Source organism: Neophocaena asiaeorientalis, unplaced genomic scaffold (genome assembly GCF_003031525.2).
Source record: "Neophocaena asiaeorientalis asiaeorientalis breed wild unplaced genomic scaffold, Neophocaena_asiaeorientalis_V1.1 scaffold479, whole genome shotgun sequence".
NCBI classification, from domain to species: domain Eukaryota; kingdom Metazoa; phylum Chordata; class Mammalia; order Artiodactyla; family Phocoenidae; genus Neophocaena; species Neophocaena asiaeorientalis.
The window spans coordinates 3,256,179-3,274,195 of NW_020173774.1; the positions used below are offsets into that span (position 1 = coordinate 3,256,179).

The following is an 18,017-nucleotide window of genomic DNA, read 5'->3' on the forward strand; positions in this document are numbered from 1 at the left end:
AGCAATCATATTACACAATCACACGTGGTGGTTAGGTCCCCTGGTCCCTCGTTCAGCCCAGTCCCTGCCTTGCAACATGGCCGAACTGCAGTTCTCATCACACTAGCACACCTGCCCCACCCCCCATGTGACAATGTCTGATGGGAAATCTCCCCAGGAGAGAGGAGGTTCCTCCATGCTCGGGGCATGAAGAGGAAGGAGGGAGGGTCCCCACGTCTCCAGCAGCAGGAGGAGGGCATGGGGACCAGGCACTCTGCTCCAGAGCCTGGGACATGTGTCCCCAGCCAGTTGACTGGGCATCCTGGAGCCTGAGTTAATGAGGAGGCTGCGTTTCCAGATACCAATCCCTTTGAAAGACTTCATTATCAGAGGAAGTAATCACCATACAAACCCAAGCTGGAGAATGAGTTCCCACCCTCTCACCAATTTATGAAGGGAAACTTGCCCAACGTCTAAGGCTTTACAATTGCCAGGCTGCTAGCAATTCATTCATCAAACACGTATTCTGTGACGATGATGTTCCAGGCACCATGTTCCACAGCTGGGGACCCAAAGATGAATGGATAGATGCTGCCCTCGTCCTCACAGGGCCCCTCAGACCAGTGCGGGAGACAGGTGAGTGAGCAGCTGCCAGCGAATGCATTCAGCGTGTGCTAGAGGATGAAGAACACGCCACGGGCGGTAGGATCAGCGGGGGCAGAGGGCTGGGGGGTGAAAGGCAGAGCGGCTGTCCAGACGGTGACAAGCCGAGTGTAACAAGAGCCTAGGATGTGTGTGCGTGGGAGGGGCAGGAGGAGGGGGCAAAAGGGGCAGAAGACGTGGCTGAAGATGTTGATTGGAAAATTGGTACAACCCCCCAACAGTGGCAGGGTGTTCTCAACCTAACACCTGCAGACCCTGTGATCCAGCAGTTCCTCTCATAGGCCCAACAGGAACGCATACACTAGAGCACCAAGAGACACGGACAAGAGTTTTCACAGCAGCACCATCTGTAATAGCTCCAAACGGAAAACTACCCAAATGCCTATCAACGGATAACACAATGGATAAATAAATTGTGATACACACACGTAATTGAAAACTATACAGAAATGACAGTGAGTGACCTCTAACCACACAGAACAATATGGATGAAATTCACCAACTCAAAATAATGTTGGGTCAAAGAAGCTAGGCAAATGGTGTGTGTGTGTGTGTGTGTGTGTGTGTGTGTGTGTGTGTGTGTGTGTGTGTATGTGTGTGTGTGTGTAATATAAAGTACAAAAAGAGGCAATGCTACTCTGAAGTCAGGATGGTGGTTACGCCTGCAGGGGGAGGGTGGTGACCTTCTGGGGTGTTGTCCTGTTCCCTGCTCTGGGAATCCCCCCTTCTGCATACTTGGATGTGTGAAAATTCATGGAGTTGTATAGTCATCATATATGTACTTTTCTGCATGTGACGTAGTGGCTGTGAGGATGGAGAGGAGGGGACGGAGTCATTGCAAAGACATTTCTGGGCTCTCCCTCTGGTAATAGAACTCTGGCCTCACTGGTGAGGCACGGGGCCACCTACGGCTCAGAGGGTAATTCAGAGAGACCACAGGAAAGCAGAGAACAGAGGATGAGATGATGACACAGTTACTGAGCAATTTCAGGGCAGCTTTCGGGGCTGCCGGAAGCTCATCTGCAGGTGCTGGGGCTGCTGTCACATCACAAGTTGCTGATGGAGGGAGAAGCTGGCCTCCTTCTGCTCCCTGCTCTCCCCGGTCCTGACCACATCCCTTGATAGTACTCACACCTCCCCCCCAGGGAGCACCCCTCTGCTTTTCTCACTAGACTGAGAGCACCCCAAGGGCAGGTGTCTTTGCACCTGCTCTTCTAACTATAAGAGGTGTGCCCCAGAGCAGTCACCCAGCAGAACTCTGGTTGAGTGGTTGGAGATAAGGAAAGAGGCAGAGGGAAGGATGCCTATTATGGGATATGGATGCATATCCCACAGCATCTGCCCTCATCCTCTCCTCCCTCTTAGCAGCTCTCAATAGAGGGCAGGGGTTAGCCCCCCTGCACTGTGCCCCAGCCTGGGGGCTGCCCACTTTGCTCCCAGGTTTAGGCAGATAGAGCTATCTCTCAGTCCTCTCCCCTAGGCTAGGCCCAGACCCTGGCCCAGAGAGAGATGCCCTTGCCTTCCCCCATCTTCTCCTCTCTCTTCAACTGGCGCCATGCTGAGGGGGCCACTCAGGGTAGAGCTCCAGCAGCCCTCCAAGCCAGGACTGATCATACTGAAAAGTTGATTCATTTCCAAAGGCCGTGGGCCAGCGAGTCCCCAGTCCAGAGCTCTGGGATCTGCTAGGAGCTTCCTTGGTCAGCCAGACCAGAAGAGTCGAGGCCCTGTCCTCCCACCTGCTTGAACGTGACCCCTGACTCAAAGGAGCTTCCAGGGCTTGTGATAATCTTGCAGCCCCTGGAACAGAGGACTGACCCAAGATGGACTGGGGTAAGGCTTTAGCCACTCTTGGGTGACCAGTGCCCATACTTATCCATGAATCCAAGAAGAAGCACAGATATAAGCAGCCCCAGGGTTTGGCTCAGAAGCCAGCTGATCTACAGGTACTTTCTCTTTCTCCTGTCCTGCTCATCATTTGGCCTTGGGCCCACTTACCGGCTGGCCAGACCCGGGGCTGAAGCAGAAGATGGTGTACTTGCGGATCACCCCGTTGGGCTTGGTTGGGGGGAGCCATGACACAACCACACTGCTAGCGGATGAAGGGACAGCTTTGATGCCAGCGGGGGGACCTGGAACTGAGCAGGGGAAGGTCGGGTCAGTTTAGAGAAAGGAGGAGCAAAGCCTTTGGGAAAGAATGACAGGGTGGGGAGAGTGAGGCAGATCAATCTGGGAGCGCTTCCTGAAGGAGGCATCTCTGAGCTGTGGTTTAAAGGAGGAGGGTCTAGCATGGCAAACAGGTGGTGATTATTAGGGGCTTGTAACAAAGTCTCTGAGATGGAAGCACTGGGAGTGGCCAGTTTCAGAACTGTTTGGCCAGAACCAAGGACTTAAGATACACAAGAAAGAAACAGAACCCATAAGGAATTCATCTTGATCCCAATGACCCTAATCTGATCCCCACCCCAATGCTCTACTAACGAAGCTTGCACTTAAGCCAAACAAATATACAGGTCAATTTGCTTTTTGCCCTGTGAGCTCCTTGAGGCTGGGGACTCTAGAGACTCACAGAGCAGGCCTCCTTCCGAGGGTCAAGGGTCAGTGGTCAGCCAGTGGGTGACTGTGTTTCCTGCCATGTGCTCAGGGCACTGCCCTTGGGGGGCTGGCTAGGCCCTTTCTCTTTTCAGGAGGGAAAGTCTACTTTAGAATTGGATGAGAAATCCATCCTAAGTGGATCCAATCTGTATGGATTCTGACCTCCCCTTGCTCCCATGTCTGAGCCTGCCTGGCCTGGCTGGGACCCCAGGGCTCTGCCTGGGAGACTGGAAGCATCCTGTTTGCAGCCCACAGTCTCCTTCTTCGTCTTTCCCTTGTATTGTTGTGACTTGTCTTCCCTCCTGGGAGCTTTTATGCTCCTTTGAAGATTGTGATGGTATCCTATTCAACTTATTTTAACCTTTCTGAGCCTCAGTTTCCCCATCTATAGGGACATAACAACCACATTAAAGGTCTGTAGTGAGAATTAGTGCTAATTAAAATAATTAGGCATGGTGCCTAACACACAGAAGACACTCAATAGATTGTAACAACTAGTATTTTTGCATTCCCTTGCGTGACTCTCAGCTTTTAGCACCTACTTCAATTTTTTAAAGCTAATAAGTGGTCAACAATTCTAGGTTAAATAAAATAATTAAAAACAGCATCATCATCCATCCGGGGACCTGAACCCAGAAGCTCGCAATCATCCTTAACTCTGTCCTTTCTCACTGCTATAGCCTTGCCATTTACCTCTGTTAGGGGTCTCTGCAGTTTCGGGATGCAAGGGGGTCTGTGGATGGCTACTGGGGCAATTTGCAGTGTTCAAATCTTCTCTGTCGTTGCATACTTTTTTTTTCTTATCAGTTATTGAGAGAAATATGTTGAAATCTCCCACTACGATTATAGATTTATCTATTTATCCCAACACTACAGGTAGTGCTGTTGGTTTTTGTTTTATATATTTCAAGGTTATTAAGTTCATAAAAATTTAGAACTGCTTTGTTTGCCTAGTAAATTAAGTCTTTTACCATAACAAAGTGTCCTTCTAAGAATTAGTTTTTGCCTTAAAGCATACTATGTTTCATATTAATATTCCGGTTTTCTCTTAGTTTTGCATGGTATGTCTATCTTTTTCCATCTTTTCTTGCTTAACTTTTCTACACCATTATGTTTTAGATGTCTCCTATAAACAGCACATATTTGGGTTTTGTTTCATTGCTAGCCAATCTGGCAATCTTTATCTGTTAACTGGAGAATTTAGTCAATTTATCTTTAATGCTATTACTGATATATTTGGGTTTAAATATCCCATCTTACTAAATACTTTCTATTTGTCTCACCTATTGTTTTCTCCTTTGTGCCTTCTTTTGGATTGAGTATTAAAAATACTCTATTTCCCCCTCTCTGTTAGTTTTACAGTCTTTAATTACTTTTAGATTACAATGTGAATCTTTGCCTTACCAAAGTCTAACATTATTAATTGGCACTTTTCTTCTCAGACAATGCAAGGACTTAGAACTTGCATTTACCTTCTCTCAATTTACATGTCATTGTTGTATATTTTAATTCTGTATATATTTTAGATCCCCCTTCAAGATGATGACATGATCACCATTTTACGCAATCAATATTGATTTTGATTTACCCATATGTTCACTGTTAATTGCTCTTCTTTCCTTCCTACATCACTGAGTTTCCACCTGGGATCATTTTCCTTCTAGTGAAAGAATACCCTTTAGTATTTCTTCCAGGGCAGGTAGGTTGATGATAAATTCATTTTTTTTTTTTTTGGTCTGAAAATGTCTATTTCATCTTAATCTTGAAAAATATTTTTGCTAGGTATAAAAATCACAGGTTGATAACTATTTTTTCATACGTACTTTAAATATACCATTGTATTGTTTTCTGGCTTCCATTGTTTCTGATAAGTTAGCTGACAATCTAATTTTTGCTCCTTTGAAGTTAAGTGGTCTTTTTTTCCTCCGGTTGCTTTTAAGATTTTTCTCTTTGTGTTTGTTTTTTAGCAGCTCTATTATGATAAGCCTGGGTGTGGATTTCTTTAAGTTATTGCCTGTGAGGGTTGTAGAGCTTCGTGCATTTGGGCTTGATGTCTTTCACAGCTTTGAAAAGTTTTCAGACATTTTATCTTCTGCTCCATTCTCTTTCTCCTCTTCTTTGGGATATCTTCTCACATCTTCTATGTCCTTGATATTCAGAATGTGGTCCATGGATCAGCAGCAGTGTCACCTGGGAGCATGTTAGAAATGCAAAATCTCAGGTTCCACCCTAGATCTACTAAATCAGAATTTGAATTTTAACATGATCCCCAAGTGATTTGTATGCACAGTAAAGTTTGAAAATCACTGCTCTATATCTCTTATTTGCTCTTTTATTTTCCATTCTCTTATTTGCTCTTTTATTTTCCATTCATTTGTCTTTATAACATCAGAAGATATTATCTTCTGACCTATCTTCCAGTTCACTATTTATCTCTTTGGCTGTGACTAATTTGTTGTTAAACCCATCTAGTGAGTTCTTAATTTCAGTTATTAATAGTTTTTTTTTTTTTATGAGGAGTTAGGGGCTCTGGTTTAATTCTGTTCTGCTCTGTTGTTCCTCCAACACCTGTGTTTTATTAGGTATAGTTTGTTCTCTTGTATGCTTTTTTTTTTTTTAGATGTTGGGGGTAGCAGTTTATTAATTTATTTTATTTATTTTTGCTGTGTTGGGTCTTCGTTTCTGTGCCAGGGCTTTCTCTAGTTGTGGCAAGCGGGGGCCACTCTTCATCACGGTGCGCGGGCCTCTCACTATCGCGGCCTCTCTTGTTGCGGAGCACAGGCTCCAGACGCGCAGGCTCAGTAGTTGTGGCTCACGGGCCTAGCTGCTCCGCGGCATGTGGGATCCTCCCACACCAGGGCTCAAACCCGTGTCCCCTGCATTAGCAGGCAGATTCTCAACCACTGCGCCACCAGGGAAGCCCTTCAATTATTAATAGTTTTTATTTCTAGATTTTCCATTTGATAGCTTCCAATACTCTTAAAATTTCAATTGTTAAGAATAATTATTTTAAAGTCCATATTTGATAAAAACCTATGTTTGGAACTCTTGTGGACCTGTTTGTCTTTTTTTTTTTTCTGCTGGCTTTTGTTCACGTTGTCACCATTATTTTTTACTGTATGCCAGACACATTATTTGCAAAATTGCTTGTGGAAATAATTTGAGGTCTCAGGTGATGTAATCTTCCTAAAGAGAGAATTCATGTTCGCTTCTGACAGGCACCTGCAATCTGGGGCACTAGCAACCTGAGGTCACCTCAATCTAATTTCTAGGACTGAGATGATTTGAGGCTGAGCTACTTTTGGTCCCCCCCCTTTTTTTTTTTTTTGTGGTACGCAGGCCTCTCACTGTTGTGGCCTCTCCCGTTGCGGAGCACAGGCTCCGGACGCGCAGGCTCAGCGGCCATGGCTCACGGGCCCAGCCGCTCCGCGGCATGTGGGATCTTCTTGGACCGGGGCACGAACCCGTGTCCCCTGCATCGGCAGGTGGACTCTCAACCACTGCGCCACCGGGGAAGCCCTTTGTGGTCCACTTTTAATCTTAGAGTTCTACCCTTCATGGTCTCAACTCAAAGTAGGCAGGGGTGGGGGGTGAAGGGGATGGGAGGAGGGTTCACCAGACAGACCCACACACCCTAGCAGGCCCTGGCCTCCAATTAATATCTTTCTAGTACTGCTTAGTTTCTCAGTCACTGCCTCCAGATTCAGCAAATGCCCCTGAGGGGAAGAGGTGTTCCAAATACCAGGCTCACCTCCTGGGCCTCCATTCTTCCTTGGATCCTGGCCCAGTAACTCTTTACTGTCCTGCCAGCTCTCTGATACCTTGAAGCAAGTAGTAAAAAATATTTTATTCATATTTCCTAGTGTCCCAGCAAGGAGGAGAATGGGTTTGCGTTACCGCGTCTACCATTCCTGGAAGTGGAACTCCTCTGATATGTTTTCCTAAACGTGTCCGTCCTCCTCCCTTCATCCTCACTGCTGCTGAACTAGCACACACCTTCCTCTTCTCTGTCTAGATGCCCACAGGTTCTAAGAGGCCTCTCTGACCCAAGTCCTTAATCCCCCATCCCCTTCGTGCAATCAATCCTCCATGCTTCTACAAGAGTTACCGGCCTAACATGCAGCTCTAGTGCAAGCCTCTTCCTCAGTTAAAGACCTTTAAAGTGGTCTAAAATCCAACCCAACTTTGCACTCCGAGGCCATGTAGCTAGGTCTGGTATTCACAGGGGAGACAAGTGGTAGGCAAGAGGTTTTGGAGCTCATGAACGGAGTGCAGCCAAGCCAGCCTGAAACCAGGCTCAGACTGAGAGATCTGGACTTAAGAAATGAGCTTGAATTGATATGTTTGCATTTTATCTTTTTATGTATCTTGGCTTTCTCTAAATTTTCTGGTAATTTTTTTCCTTTGGCAAAATGCAAATTCCTGAGGGGGAGTGGTAGTGGTGGGTACGGAGTCACAGAGTCTTCAGATTAGGGTATCTGTCCCATGGCGCAGCTGGAATTGGAATGTGGGTCTGTCTGCTTTCCAAGTCAGCTGAGTAACAACTGTGATGACTACCACCTACAAACGGGAGAATCTGGTGGGGCTGGAGCAGCACGGCTGGGGCGGGCATGGCTGTCCACCTGCCCCTCTGCTATCATTCCTTCCTATTCCTTGCAAACAGAGTCTCACTCTTGCTTGGGTCACCCACGCTCCTCCACCCTTCAGAGAAAGCTGTCTCCGTCACCTTCACCAGAGGAGTTATCAGGCTTAGAGTAAGTCAGCCATGATAATTCCCTTCTCCTTTCAGTGACTAGCTTCACTGGAGGCATATTGCCCCACTGTGGCCGATGGGAAATGAGCATAAACCTGTTGAGGGGATTTCTGGGAAAGGTTTCTTTTACTCCCAAGAGAGGCCCATAGGAAGAGACTGCTTCTCTCATCCTGAACTCTGTCTTGTCTGGCGTGATGCCTGGAGCTGCAGCCATCTTGAAACCATGGGAGGAACAGCTGACAGGCTGAGGATCGCAGAGCAGAAAGGTGGGAACCACTGAGTTAACCAACCCTGGAGCTGCCCTACTCAAGACTTCTTGTTATATATGATAATAAATACGCTTACTGCTAAAATCAACCAAAGGCTTCCTAACCGATACAAGTGGTATGATGGAAAGTATAGAGGCTAGGGAGGCAAGAAAGCCTTGATTTGCCACCCATTGGCTTTGTGACCTTCAGCAAGTTGCCTTAGCTCTCTAGGACTCTGTTTTCTCATCTTTAAAATGGAAAGAATACCTATGCTATAGGGCTATTGGAAGGTTAAATCATGCTTATGATGGCACGTCACACACATGTCAAGTTATGACCACTGTTCTGGATGAGACCTCATCTGACAGCAGGCTCCTTTTAGCTTAGGCTTCCCTCAAGGGCACCTGGGTCCATCAGAAGCAGTCATTTCATTGTCAGCTCTTGGCAGGCATAAAGCAACTACCATTTGCTAGCACTTGACATTTTAGAAAGGATTCTATAGCTATGTTGTTTCTTACAACGTCTAGAGGAGGCGCTGTCCCCATTTTATCATGAGGAAACTGAGGGTCAGAAAGGTTAAGTGACTTGCCCGTAAGTGGCAGGGCTGGGGCGCGCACGGCTGCTGTGTTTGCCAGTGTCCCTTCCACTCGGGGAAGCTGCTGCCTTAGGACCCGGCCCCTGCCTGTGCGTGTCCCTGTGTGTGGCTCCGTAGGCAGCTCAAGGGTAGGGGGTCGACAGCTCCTTGTAGGGAGGGATGGTGCTCTTAGACCTTTGGATACCCTTGTGGGGTCTTGCCTTGGTCAGTTAAACGTGTAGGTGCTTACATCTCAGGCCTTGCATCAGAATGGGACGCAAAAAGTCTGGGGGTCTGGGTGGTTAATTTCTAGAGGCCAAGAAGGTGCCAGTGTGTGTGTGTGTGTGTCCTTGAGGCCCTGAGAGGGGCCAGGCGCTGAGCGCCATCTCCGTTCGGTCTCCACACAAGAGCAGATGGCTCTGCCTGGAGCTGCCCCAGGAAACCTCGATGGGGGGATTAATGACGGGAAAAGTAGGGCGGGCAGGTTGGTAAATATTTAATTGCTCAGAGCTTAAGTGGGGGAGGGGGATGATCTGATGGAAAGGGAGGGGCTTAGGGAGAGTAAGGAGCATTGATCTGAGCTGGTCCTGTCACCAAGTCACCAAGCGCGGGGCTGCACTGGGAACATCTCCATCATCACATTACAGCTGCTCCTTGTAACTCCTCTCACCCCTCCAGCTCCTTCTGCTAAAGTGTCTGGGTAGGGCCTAGACTGGGGGTCTCTGTATCCTCTGAAAAGCCCGAGGCTGCGTGGGAAGAAAGCCATTTCTTCCTTGGCTACCGCTTATTAAGCGCCCAGTGTGCGCAAGGCACTTAACACCAGCCGACTCTTCTTCCGATATAGCACCTGGCTCAGAAGGGTTAGAATCAACTCAGTGATGGGGTTCGGGGGCGGTGAGGAAGGGAGTGGAAGACGAGCTTGGAGCTGTGCATGGTCACACACAGCACCTCCTGGACCCGGCAAGGCCCCTGGAGGTGTGCAGCTCCAGCTCAGGCAGGAAGTCTGGCCCTTCTCCCAACCTGGCCCCTCCTGGGCTGACTCGGCTCCCAGCCTCCCCCATGTGACTCCATCACTCTCTCCTTGAGGTCTGGCTCCTTATCTCTGTTTTCTTCCGGTTCCACCCCCACGGAGAAGGGCTTTGAGATCACAGCTCCAAGTGGAAGCACATCCCATTCCCTCCCTGAGAGCCCCCTGCACACCAGAGTCCAGGGCCTGGCCCATTCTGGGGCCTCTGTGGGGTGATCGCCGAGTCTCTAACCTAGGATATGTGGGGGGATGCTCCCGTTTCCCCCAATCCCAACCACCTGTACCCAGAGGACACCAGGCTGAGCCCTGCAGGGGAGCAGATGCCATAAAGTATGCTCCTGGGGTGGGGGGGACAGGCTTTATCCGGCCTCTGACCCAGTGCGGCAGGGGGAGGGGTACGGTGGCTCGTAAGGTTATGCTCGAGTCTCGGAGCACCTCACCGCCACTTACAGTAAGCTGTGTTCTCCCAGAGCAGGGCCCCAGCGTCCTCAGAGTCACCCTTCAGCGAACCAAAGGGACAGGAGAAAGGACGGGGCTCTGCTCTCACCCTTCTCCTTGGGTGAGCAGCGGGGCGGCTGGAGGGCAGCGCTCAGCAGCAGGCCTGGGAGCTGCCACGCGGCCCGAGGCCAGGCACTCACCGTCCTCCTTGGTCTGGATGTAGAGCACACTGCTGCGCACGCCGTCCCCGGCCTGGGTGTAGGCCAGCACCTGCACGCTGTAGTTGGTGAACTTCTCCATGCCTCGCAGCTCCACCCTCTCCCGCGTGGTGGTGATGTTCTGCATCTCGCCCCACTCTGCCGGACACGAGCAGCCCTTGAGTGCGGTCCAGGCCGGCCAGGCCACGGTCCCCCAGCCGCCGCCCCTCCGCCGGGCTGGGCTCGGGGCCGGCCTGCTCCACGGGGCTCAGACCTTGACTCCATGGTGGTGGCGACTAGGGGGACCCTCCACCTCAAGTTCACGGGTGCGGATTTGGGGCACTGCTCCTGGACCACGTATCTCCCCAGGTGGCCCAACCAGGGTGAGCGACAAATGCCAGCTAGGCCTTGGCCTCTAGTCAACCTTACACCAAATTCAGCTTAATACTCTCCCCAGAGGACAGTCCCATCTCTCTAGCTCTCCGAGCCACATTCCCCTGTCTTCCACCCAAACCTCTCTCCATGTGAGGGACCCCAGGAGTGACTTGGACCTGGAGGGGAGCCTGGACCAGGCGGCCAGGCAGCAGCTGCTCCCCTTGGCTGCCCGGCCCCTCCTTGGGCTCTCGGCTCTCCCTAGGCAGTGGATCCACGGGGCATGACAGGCTGAGGGTGCCTCCCCTGCACCTGACCACTGCTGCACCAGCGCCCTGAACTCTCGAGAGGATATGGGGTCAATCCCCGTTAGCTTCTCCCCACCACTGAGGACACCCTCCCTGCAAAGAACCCGCACAGAGAACACGGGCGAGGCCGGTGGAAGGGCCAAGCCTTCCTCGGGCTCAGCGAGGACCTGTCGTCCTGGCTCTGCCAAGGAACGTGCTGTAGACTCTGAAGAAGGGCTTAGGGAGAGGGTCCCATGGGATGGTCAGGGCCTTAGGAGGAGGAAAGAGACAGACTCCTGAGCTCACAGCCCTACCCCTGGTACAACCGGCTTTTCAGAAAACAGCCCCAGACACCGGCTTGTAGAAGACTAGTGCCGGCAAACCTACCCTGGAGCCTCTCAGGGAGCTGGCACAGGCAAAGGCCCGGCAGAGGGCCCGGCCAGGGGTAGGCAGCAGTCAGCCAGATTCCAGAGGGTGAGGACGCCAGGCCCGGCCTGAGGGGACTCCAGGTCGGTGCAGAGGCCTGAGTGGTGGGACCTTCCTTTTTGGGAAGGTTAGAGACCAGGGTGGACCTGTCTAGGACTAGAGACAGAGAAAGACCCAGGAAGAGGGCGGCATGGCCATCAATCCACGTTGCCTCTGGAGACTAGAGAGGCTGATGCCTTCCTCACCTGAGGGCTGAGTGGGGAGCCACAGGCTTAGAAAAGTGGAAGCAAATTCTGGAAAATGAGGCCCCATCCCTGGCTCAGCACAGCTATGTGAGGCCATCTCATCGTATAAGGCCTTGGGAGACCTTCAGGTCTCTGTGTTTTGGGAGGAGATGATGGAGGTGTGGCAGGGAGAGACAACTACTGTCAGCAGGGCTTCTGGGCAGAGCAGAATCCAGGTCGGGATGGGGAGGGCCGCTGCCACGGAGGGATGACCATGAGCTGGAGTCCCAAGTCCTCCAGGAGGGAAGGGAGGAGCCAGGGGACACGTGGCAAAAGGCTGAGGATCTGGGGAGGCAAACTCATTTCCATAGTTTGGGATGCTGGCTTGCAAGACTACAGACTTCCTGGTCACTGCAAGGGCTCTGTTACACCACTGGGCAGGGGCTTGGTGTGTCTGGGGCTACACAAGCCTGTCTGGACTACTGCATCCCAGGGGAAGGCAGGCACCCGAAGTGTCGGGCCATTGTCTTGTTTCTTCTCCTTCTGCCATTCCTATCCCCCCAGCTCCGCTGTGCACCCTTCTCCAGGTCCTGGGCGGCTCATCGGCACAGACCACATGCCTCGCTGTCTGTCTGGCTGAGGGGTGGCTCTCCCTGGGTTCTGGTGACCCTGCCGCTGTCTGTCTGGCTGAGGGGTGGCTCTCGCTGGGTTCTGGTGACCCTGCTTCCTCCTCTTGCCCCTTCAGTCCTAGGCGGTGACGGCTTCCTGCTTCGGCTAGTCCCAGGGGCCCCGTCCTCCCTCCAGACTCCTTGGAAAGCAGCGCCTTCATTAAAGTCTCCTCAATTGCCCTGTTTGAGCGCGCCACCTGTCCCCTGACTGACATGGCCACAAAGTCCTAATATCAACACATTCCATCAGAAAAGCAAATGTGCCTGTCTCGCCCCTCAAATCCCTGCCCAACCTACTGCTGTCCAGGAGCAGCTGGTGTCCGTCCCCACCAGGGAGATGACTATGTGTGCCCCACCCACCCTGGTCCCAGCTCTGACCCCAGGATGACAGGTATGGAGGAGGGGGTACACTTCCACTCGACATCCCATGGAAGGTGCTCAGCTCTTAGTATGGATCTCCACCAACCCCGTGCCTCTCGTTCCATGAGCCGGCCACCACTCCCAGCAGACTCACCCCCATCAACATAGAGTGACCAGAATATGACCCGATAGCCTTTGAGGACGCCGTTGAGGGTGCTGCGTGGAGGTTCTGACCAGGAGATGACGGCCACGTCGGAAGTTATGGACAGGGCTCGGACGTTCTCAGGGGGCTGGCTGGGCACTGCAGGGGTGGGGGGAGAGTTGAAAGGCCTGGTTAGGAAGGTACAGGACACACCCATGCGCAGGTGGGGCCCTGCTGCCCAGCCAGAGGAACTTTGGGTTACACAAGTGGGAGGCCCTCCTGATTCAACAAGTCGCAAGAGTTTTGGGCTGGTGACCGGGAAGTCAACCCAGTCTCCTTTCCTGGAGATTTGGGTGAATAGAGATCCTTATAGCTTGGTTCCTGGGCTCTGGGTGGCACGTTCCTGGTTCTGGGTAAACACTGGGGGAAGAAGATGATGAAGTCCAGGCGTGAGCCCCTGGGGATTCCCCAGTAGGCACCACAGCCCAGGGAGTCCACGTCCGCTGAACGTAACGGAACCTGGAAGACCAAGCCAGTGCTGGAGGGATCTGTAACTGATGCTCTTATCTGATGGCTGCCAGCCCTCTATGTCACCTGAGCTCGGGGTCTGAACCAAGGCCCCACTCTAGGGACCCATGTGTCCTCACACCAAGCTGAAGGGAAGGAAAAGAAGAGGATTTGAAGCAACCCTGGGGTAAGGGGAGAAGAGGTTCTGCAGACACCTTTAGGACCTCTAGGATCATTACATTTTTGTCCCTTGTCCCTGCATCTGAAGACACCAAAATGCCTTGGGTGATGGTAAGACCAACTTGGGTGGTCTGCCCTGCCATTAACCCTCTCCATCCGAGATCTACCTTTGAGCTTAACCTAAGTCCCATCCCCTGCAGGTGGCCCTGCTGTATGATGATGATGAGAGACAGTGGTGACACCAGGCCGCAAAGAGCCACGTTGGCGAGTGACAACTTTGGTGGCACTTCCACTGGCTTCTGAGGGGCTGGGGGCAAAGGGAAAGGCCGCGTCTGCTTTGCTCTGAGTGGGAGAAAGGAGGCACAGGCTGGATGGAAGGTAATTAGATCCCGTGGCCCCACAAGAGGAACTCTAATTTTTATGAGCATTTAAATGATCATATATCACCCTAACGATCCTCTTTGAGAAGGATTATTGTTTCATATTACTTAGGTGTAAAAATACAAGCACCATGTAATTAGGGACCCAGTGTCATAAACTAATACAGATAGCCCGTTCAAACAAAATGAAGGTAATATAATTATGGAAGAGACACTATTGCTAAAGCAGGGGTCCTTGAATACCCCAGGAGGAGTGCTAATATTGCAAGGAAACGATCAGGATCTGACAGGCTAACGAGGGCCTTAATTAAGTATGAAAAACTGCTGAGCAAATGCTGCTGGAAACTTTCATCCCCTTCTCCTCCTTTGTTTGCAAAAGGACTCCACAGTCCATGCTGATCTCTCCCTGTTGGTAATCCCAGCACCCACCCCCCACTGCAGCCCCCCAAAGCAAGGGAGGTGGGGCTCTGATGGAGGCCAAAGGTGGGCCTGGCCTGGCTGTTTTCTGGGATGGCCCCAGTGGACGGAGTTTAGTGTTTGGTCAGGCGTGCTGGGTGGTCTTGGGGCAGCTGTTCCCCCTGGACACGACTTCCCTGAGCATCTTGCATCCACATCACTTGGTCTTGCATCCAGCCCTGCCCCCAAGCAACAGGGTAACAATAGGGTGAAGTAGAAAGAGGGTGGGATTCAGGGTCAGGGCTGGATTTTGACCTGGACTCTTCTTCATTAGATGGGCAATTCTGCGCAGGTTCTTAACCTCCGTGAGCCTTGGCTCCTTTTATGGGTAATGACCTGACTGTTAATGCTGCGGTTCTCACAGGTGCTCCCTACACCAGTGGCATCGGCATCACTTGGGAATTTATTAGAAATGCCCGTTTTAGGCCCCCACCTCAGACCTGCTGAAGCACAACCCTGGGGGAGGGCCCAGCAATCTGTTTACAGCCCTCTGATGTGCGCTCAGCTCTGAGAACCACTGTGTCAGAGCACTGCAAGGTTGGTACTGATGGTACTAAGAGGCGACAAGCTGATCTTCCTCAGTCCAGCCGGGCCGGTGGCCGGCATCATGAAAGGGAGGGGGATGATGGGGGGCCGGTGAGGCTTCGGGCTGGTGGAGGGGGTTGGGCAGCTGGTGGCAGTGTAGCCCAGGTGCTTCTCTGTACCTCTGTGCATTCTATGCACCTTTCCCTCTCTCTGTGTTCTCCCTTTTCCCCAGGGGCCCAGTGCTCTGGGGCTACTGACACCTGCTCCCTCTCAAAGCCTTGCTTGTGCCCCAGAGCAACTAAATGGAAATCTCTGGGGATGAAGCATCAGGATTTTTAAAACTCCCCAGATAATTCCAATTTGTAGCCACTTAGGTGTTTCTGACCTGATGCATCCTCCCTCCCAAGGATGTCTGCATTTTCAGAGAGAATGAGGCAGGGAGAGGGCATTGCTTAACAAAAGGATGGAATGCTTAACAAGAGGGTGGAATGCTGGGTATCCTGATGGCCATGGGGTGATGTCATTATGTTACTGGGGCAGTCAGTTCCCTCCCTCTGCTGGGGGCGGGCTCAGACTTAGTGACAGCTTTTAATCTCACATCGTGGTTTTAGGCTGGAGCATCAAGAAGGAAGCTCTGTTTAATCTGCTCTTTGTGGGGCTGTGACCAGCCCGGCTCTATCTCTGGGGGGCATCAAGGGTCACATCTCCTCTCCCTTCCTGGCACAGGCTCAGATACCAGCTGGCTCTTCTCTGTGCTTGGAGAGCAGGCAGGCTCCTGTTGCCTTCTAACCCTCTCCCCCGTGAAACCGGGCCCCTTAATTCACTCATCAGAGTTGGAGTGCTCTCCAGTCCTCAAAGAATTCAGTTTTAAAAGTCGGGCCCTAAATCCTCTGTCCCTGGACCTTGGGATATCGTACCTCCACAGTCTCATCTCAGGTCCCTAAAACAGATTCCAGCCCAGAAGTACAAAGGTAACGTGGCTCTTGCCCTTTTTCCAACCTGGAGGATGTAAGGGAGGAGAAACAGGACCCAGAGTACAGAGGAAAGAGCTTGGGGACAAAGATGGGTGAGGGGCCAGAACGAGGAAGGAGGAAAAGGTAGAGGGAGAAGCACGGACGGAGAGTCAGACAGGTGCACAGACAGGTGCTCAGACAGGCCAATAGATCAATAGAGAGACCGATGGGCAGAGCATTAGCAAGCGATGGATAGAGAGCCAGCCAATGGATGGAGAGGCCCGGAGTGCTAAATGGACCAAGCATCCCTCGAGGACCCAATGGGTGAGAGGAGATGGAGGGATCCACGGAGCCTGTGTGGACCACAGGACCATGACGGGGCTCAGGAGGAGGGAAGGGCCCCGAGCCCTCCCTGGTAGCCCTGGCTCTGCCCACAGCTGAGATCTATACCCGCTTGCTACCCTCTACTGGCGCCCTCACCATCCTCCAGGGTGGTGGCATTGATCTCGCTGGATGAGGGCCCCGTGCCAGCCCGATTGAAGGCCTGGACCACCACCCCATATTGGGCGAACTTCTTGAGGTTGTCCAGGGTGTAGACCTCGCTGTCTCCAGTGGCCTTCATCTCCACGATGCTGTACTGCCCATTGCTGCCAGGGCTGTTCTCTCTGTAGCCGATCTGGTAGCCCCGGATGACGCCGTTCTGCAGCTCCTTCTTGGGTGCCTGTGAGTATGGGGTGGGGTGGGGAGGAGACAGATACAGTGACATTCTTAGAGGACGCTCTTTTTTAAAAAAATAAATTATTTATTTATTATTTATTTTTGGCTGCATCGGGTCTTCGTTGCTGCCTGTGGGCTTTCTCTAGTTGCGGCGAGTGGGGGCTACTCTTCGTTGTGGTGCGCGGGCTTCTCATTGCGGTGGCTTCTCTTGTTGCGGAGCACGGGCTCTAGGTGCGCGGGTTCAGTAGTTGCGGCTCACAGGCTCCAGAGTGCAGGCTCAGTAGTTGTGGCACACGGGCTTAGTTGCTCCATGGCATGTGGGATCCTCCCGGACCAGGGCTCGAACCTGTGTCCCCTGCATTGGCAGGCGGACTCTCAACCACTGCGCCACCAGGGAAGCCCTGAGAAGATGCTCTTAAAACCAAAGTCGGATCATGTCACTCCCTTGCTTCCAAGCCTTCAAAGGCTCCCATCTCGCCCAGAGTCAAGGCCAAAGTCCTTACAATGGCTACAAAACCCTACATGATCTGACCCCACCCCCATGCCTCTTGGACCCATCTCCTCTCCCCCATGCTTCCTATGTTCCTGCACACACCTCTCTGCTGTTCACACCAGGCACAATCCCATCCAGGGGAACACTCTTTCCTTGGATATCTACATGGCTCGCCTCCTCAACATTGCGGTGTCCTTGCTGAAATGCCGCCTTCTCAATGAGGCCTTCCTTAAGCTCTTCGTGTAAGAGTGCTCCCTGTCTTCTGTTTAGTGCTCCTTACCTTTCTTCCTGGTTTTATTTTTCTGCATGGCAGTAGTGTCATCTGACATTCCATATAGTTTACTTATGTCTTTGACGATCTGTCCCCATTGGGATGTAAGTGCCGTGGGGATGAGGAGTGTTGCCTATTTTGTTCTCAGTGTCTAGAATGGTGCCTGGTGTGTAATAGGCCTTCAATACATATTTATTGAATAAATGAATGAGTGAATGAATGAATGAATAGGGATATCATTTGGCATGGGCTCAGGGGCCCGGGAGAAATGCAACAGCAGACAGAACGTAACCCGATGGAGAGGCAGGTAGGTAATTAGTTTGAATAAAAAGAGAGAGTCCCAGGCTTCCCTGGTGGCGCAGTGGTTGAGAGTCTGCCTGCCGATGCGGGGGACACGGGTTCGTGCCCCGGTCCGGGAGGATCCCACATGCTGCAGAACGGCTGGGCCCGTGAGCCATGGCCACTGAGCCTGCACGTCCGGAGCCTGTGCTCTGCAACAGGAGAGGCCACAACGGTGAGAGGCCCGCGTACTGCAAAAAAAAAAAAAAAAAAAAAAAAAAAAAAAGAGAAGAACAAAGAAACAAC

At 51.7% G+C, this 18,017-nt stretch overlaps 1 protein-coding gene across 1 annotated transcript in view; it reads right to left on the minus strand.

Moving 5' to 3' along the window:
• The window catches only part of DSCAML1 (DS cell adhesion molecule like 1), a 340,859-nt gene that overhangs the window by 19,175 nt on the left and 303,667 nt on the right, over window positions 1-18,017 (minus strand). The window contains exons 18-21 of the mRNA XM_024751739.1: window positions 16,432-16,672; window positions 12,963-13,109; window positions 10,475-10,630; window positions 2,638-2,777 (exon numbers count right to left, since the gene is read on the minus strand). Coding sequence (XP_024607507.1) covers window positions 2,638-2,777; window positions 10,475-10,630; window positions 12,963-13,109; window positions 16,432-16,672 — 684 coding nt within the window. The remainder of the gene's footprint in view (window positions 1-2,637; window positions 2,778-10,474; window positions 10,631-12,962; window positions 13,110-16,431; window positions 16,673-18,017) is intronic.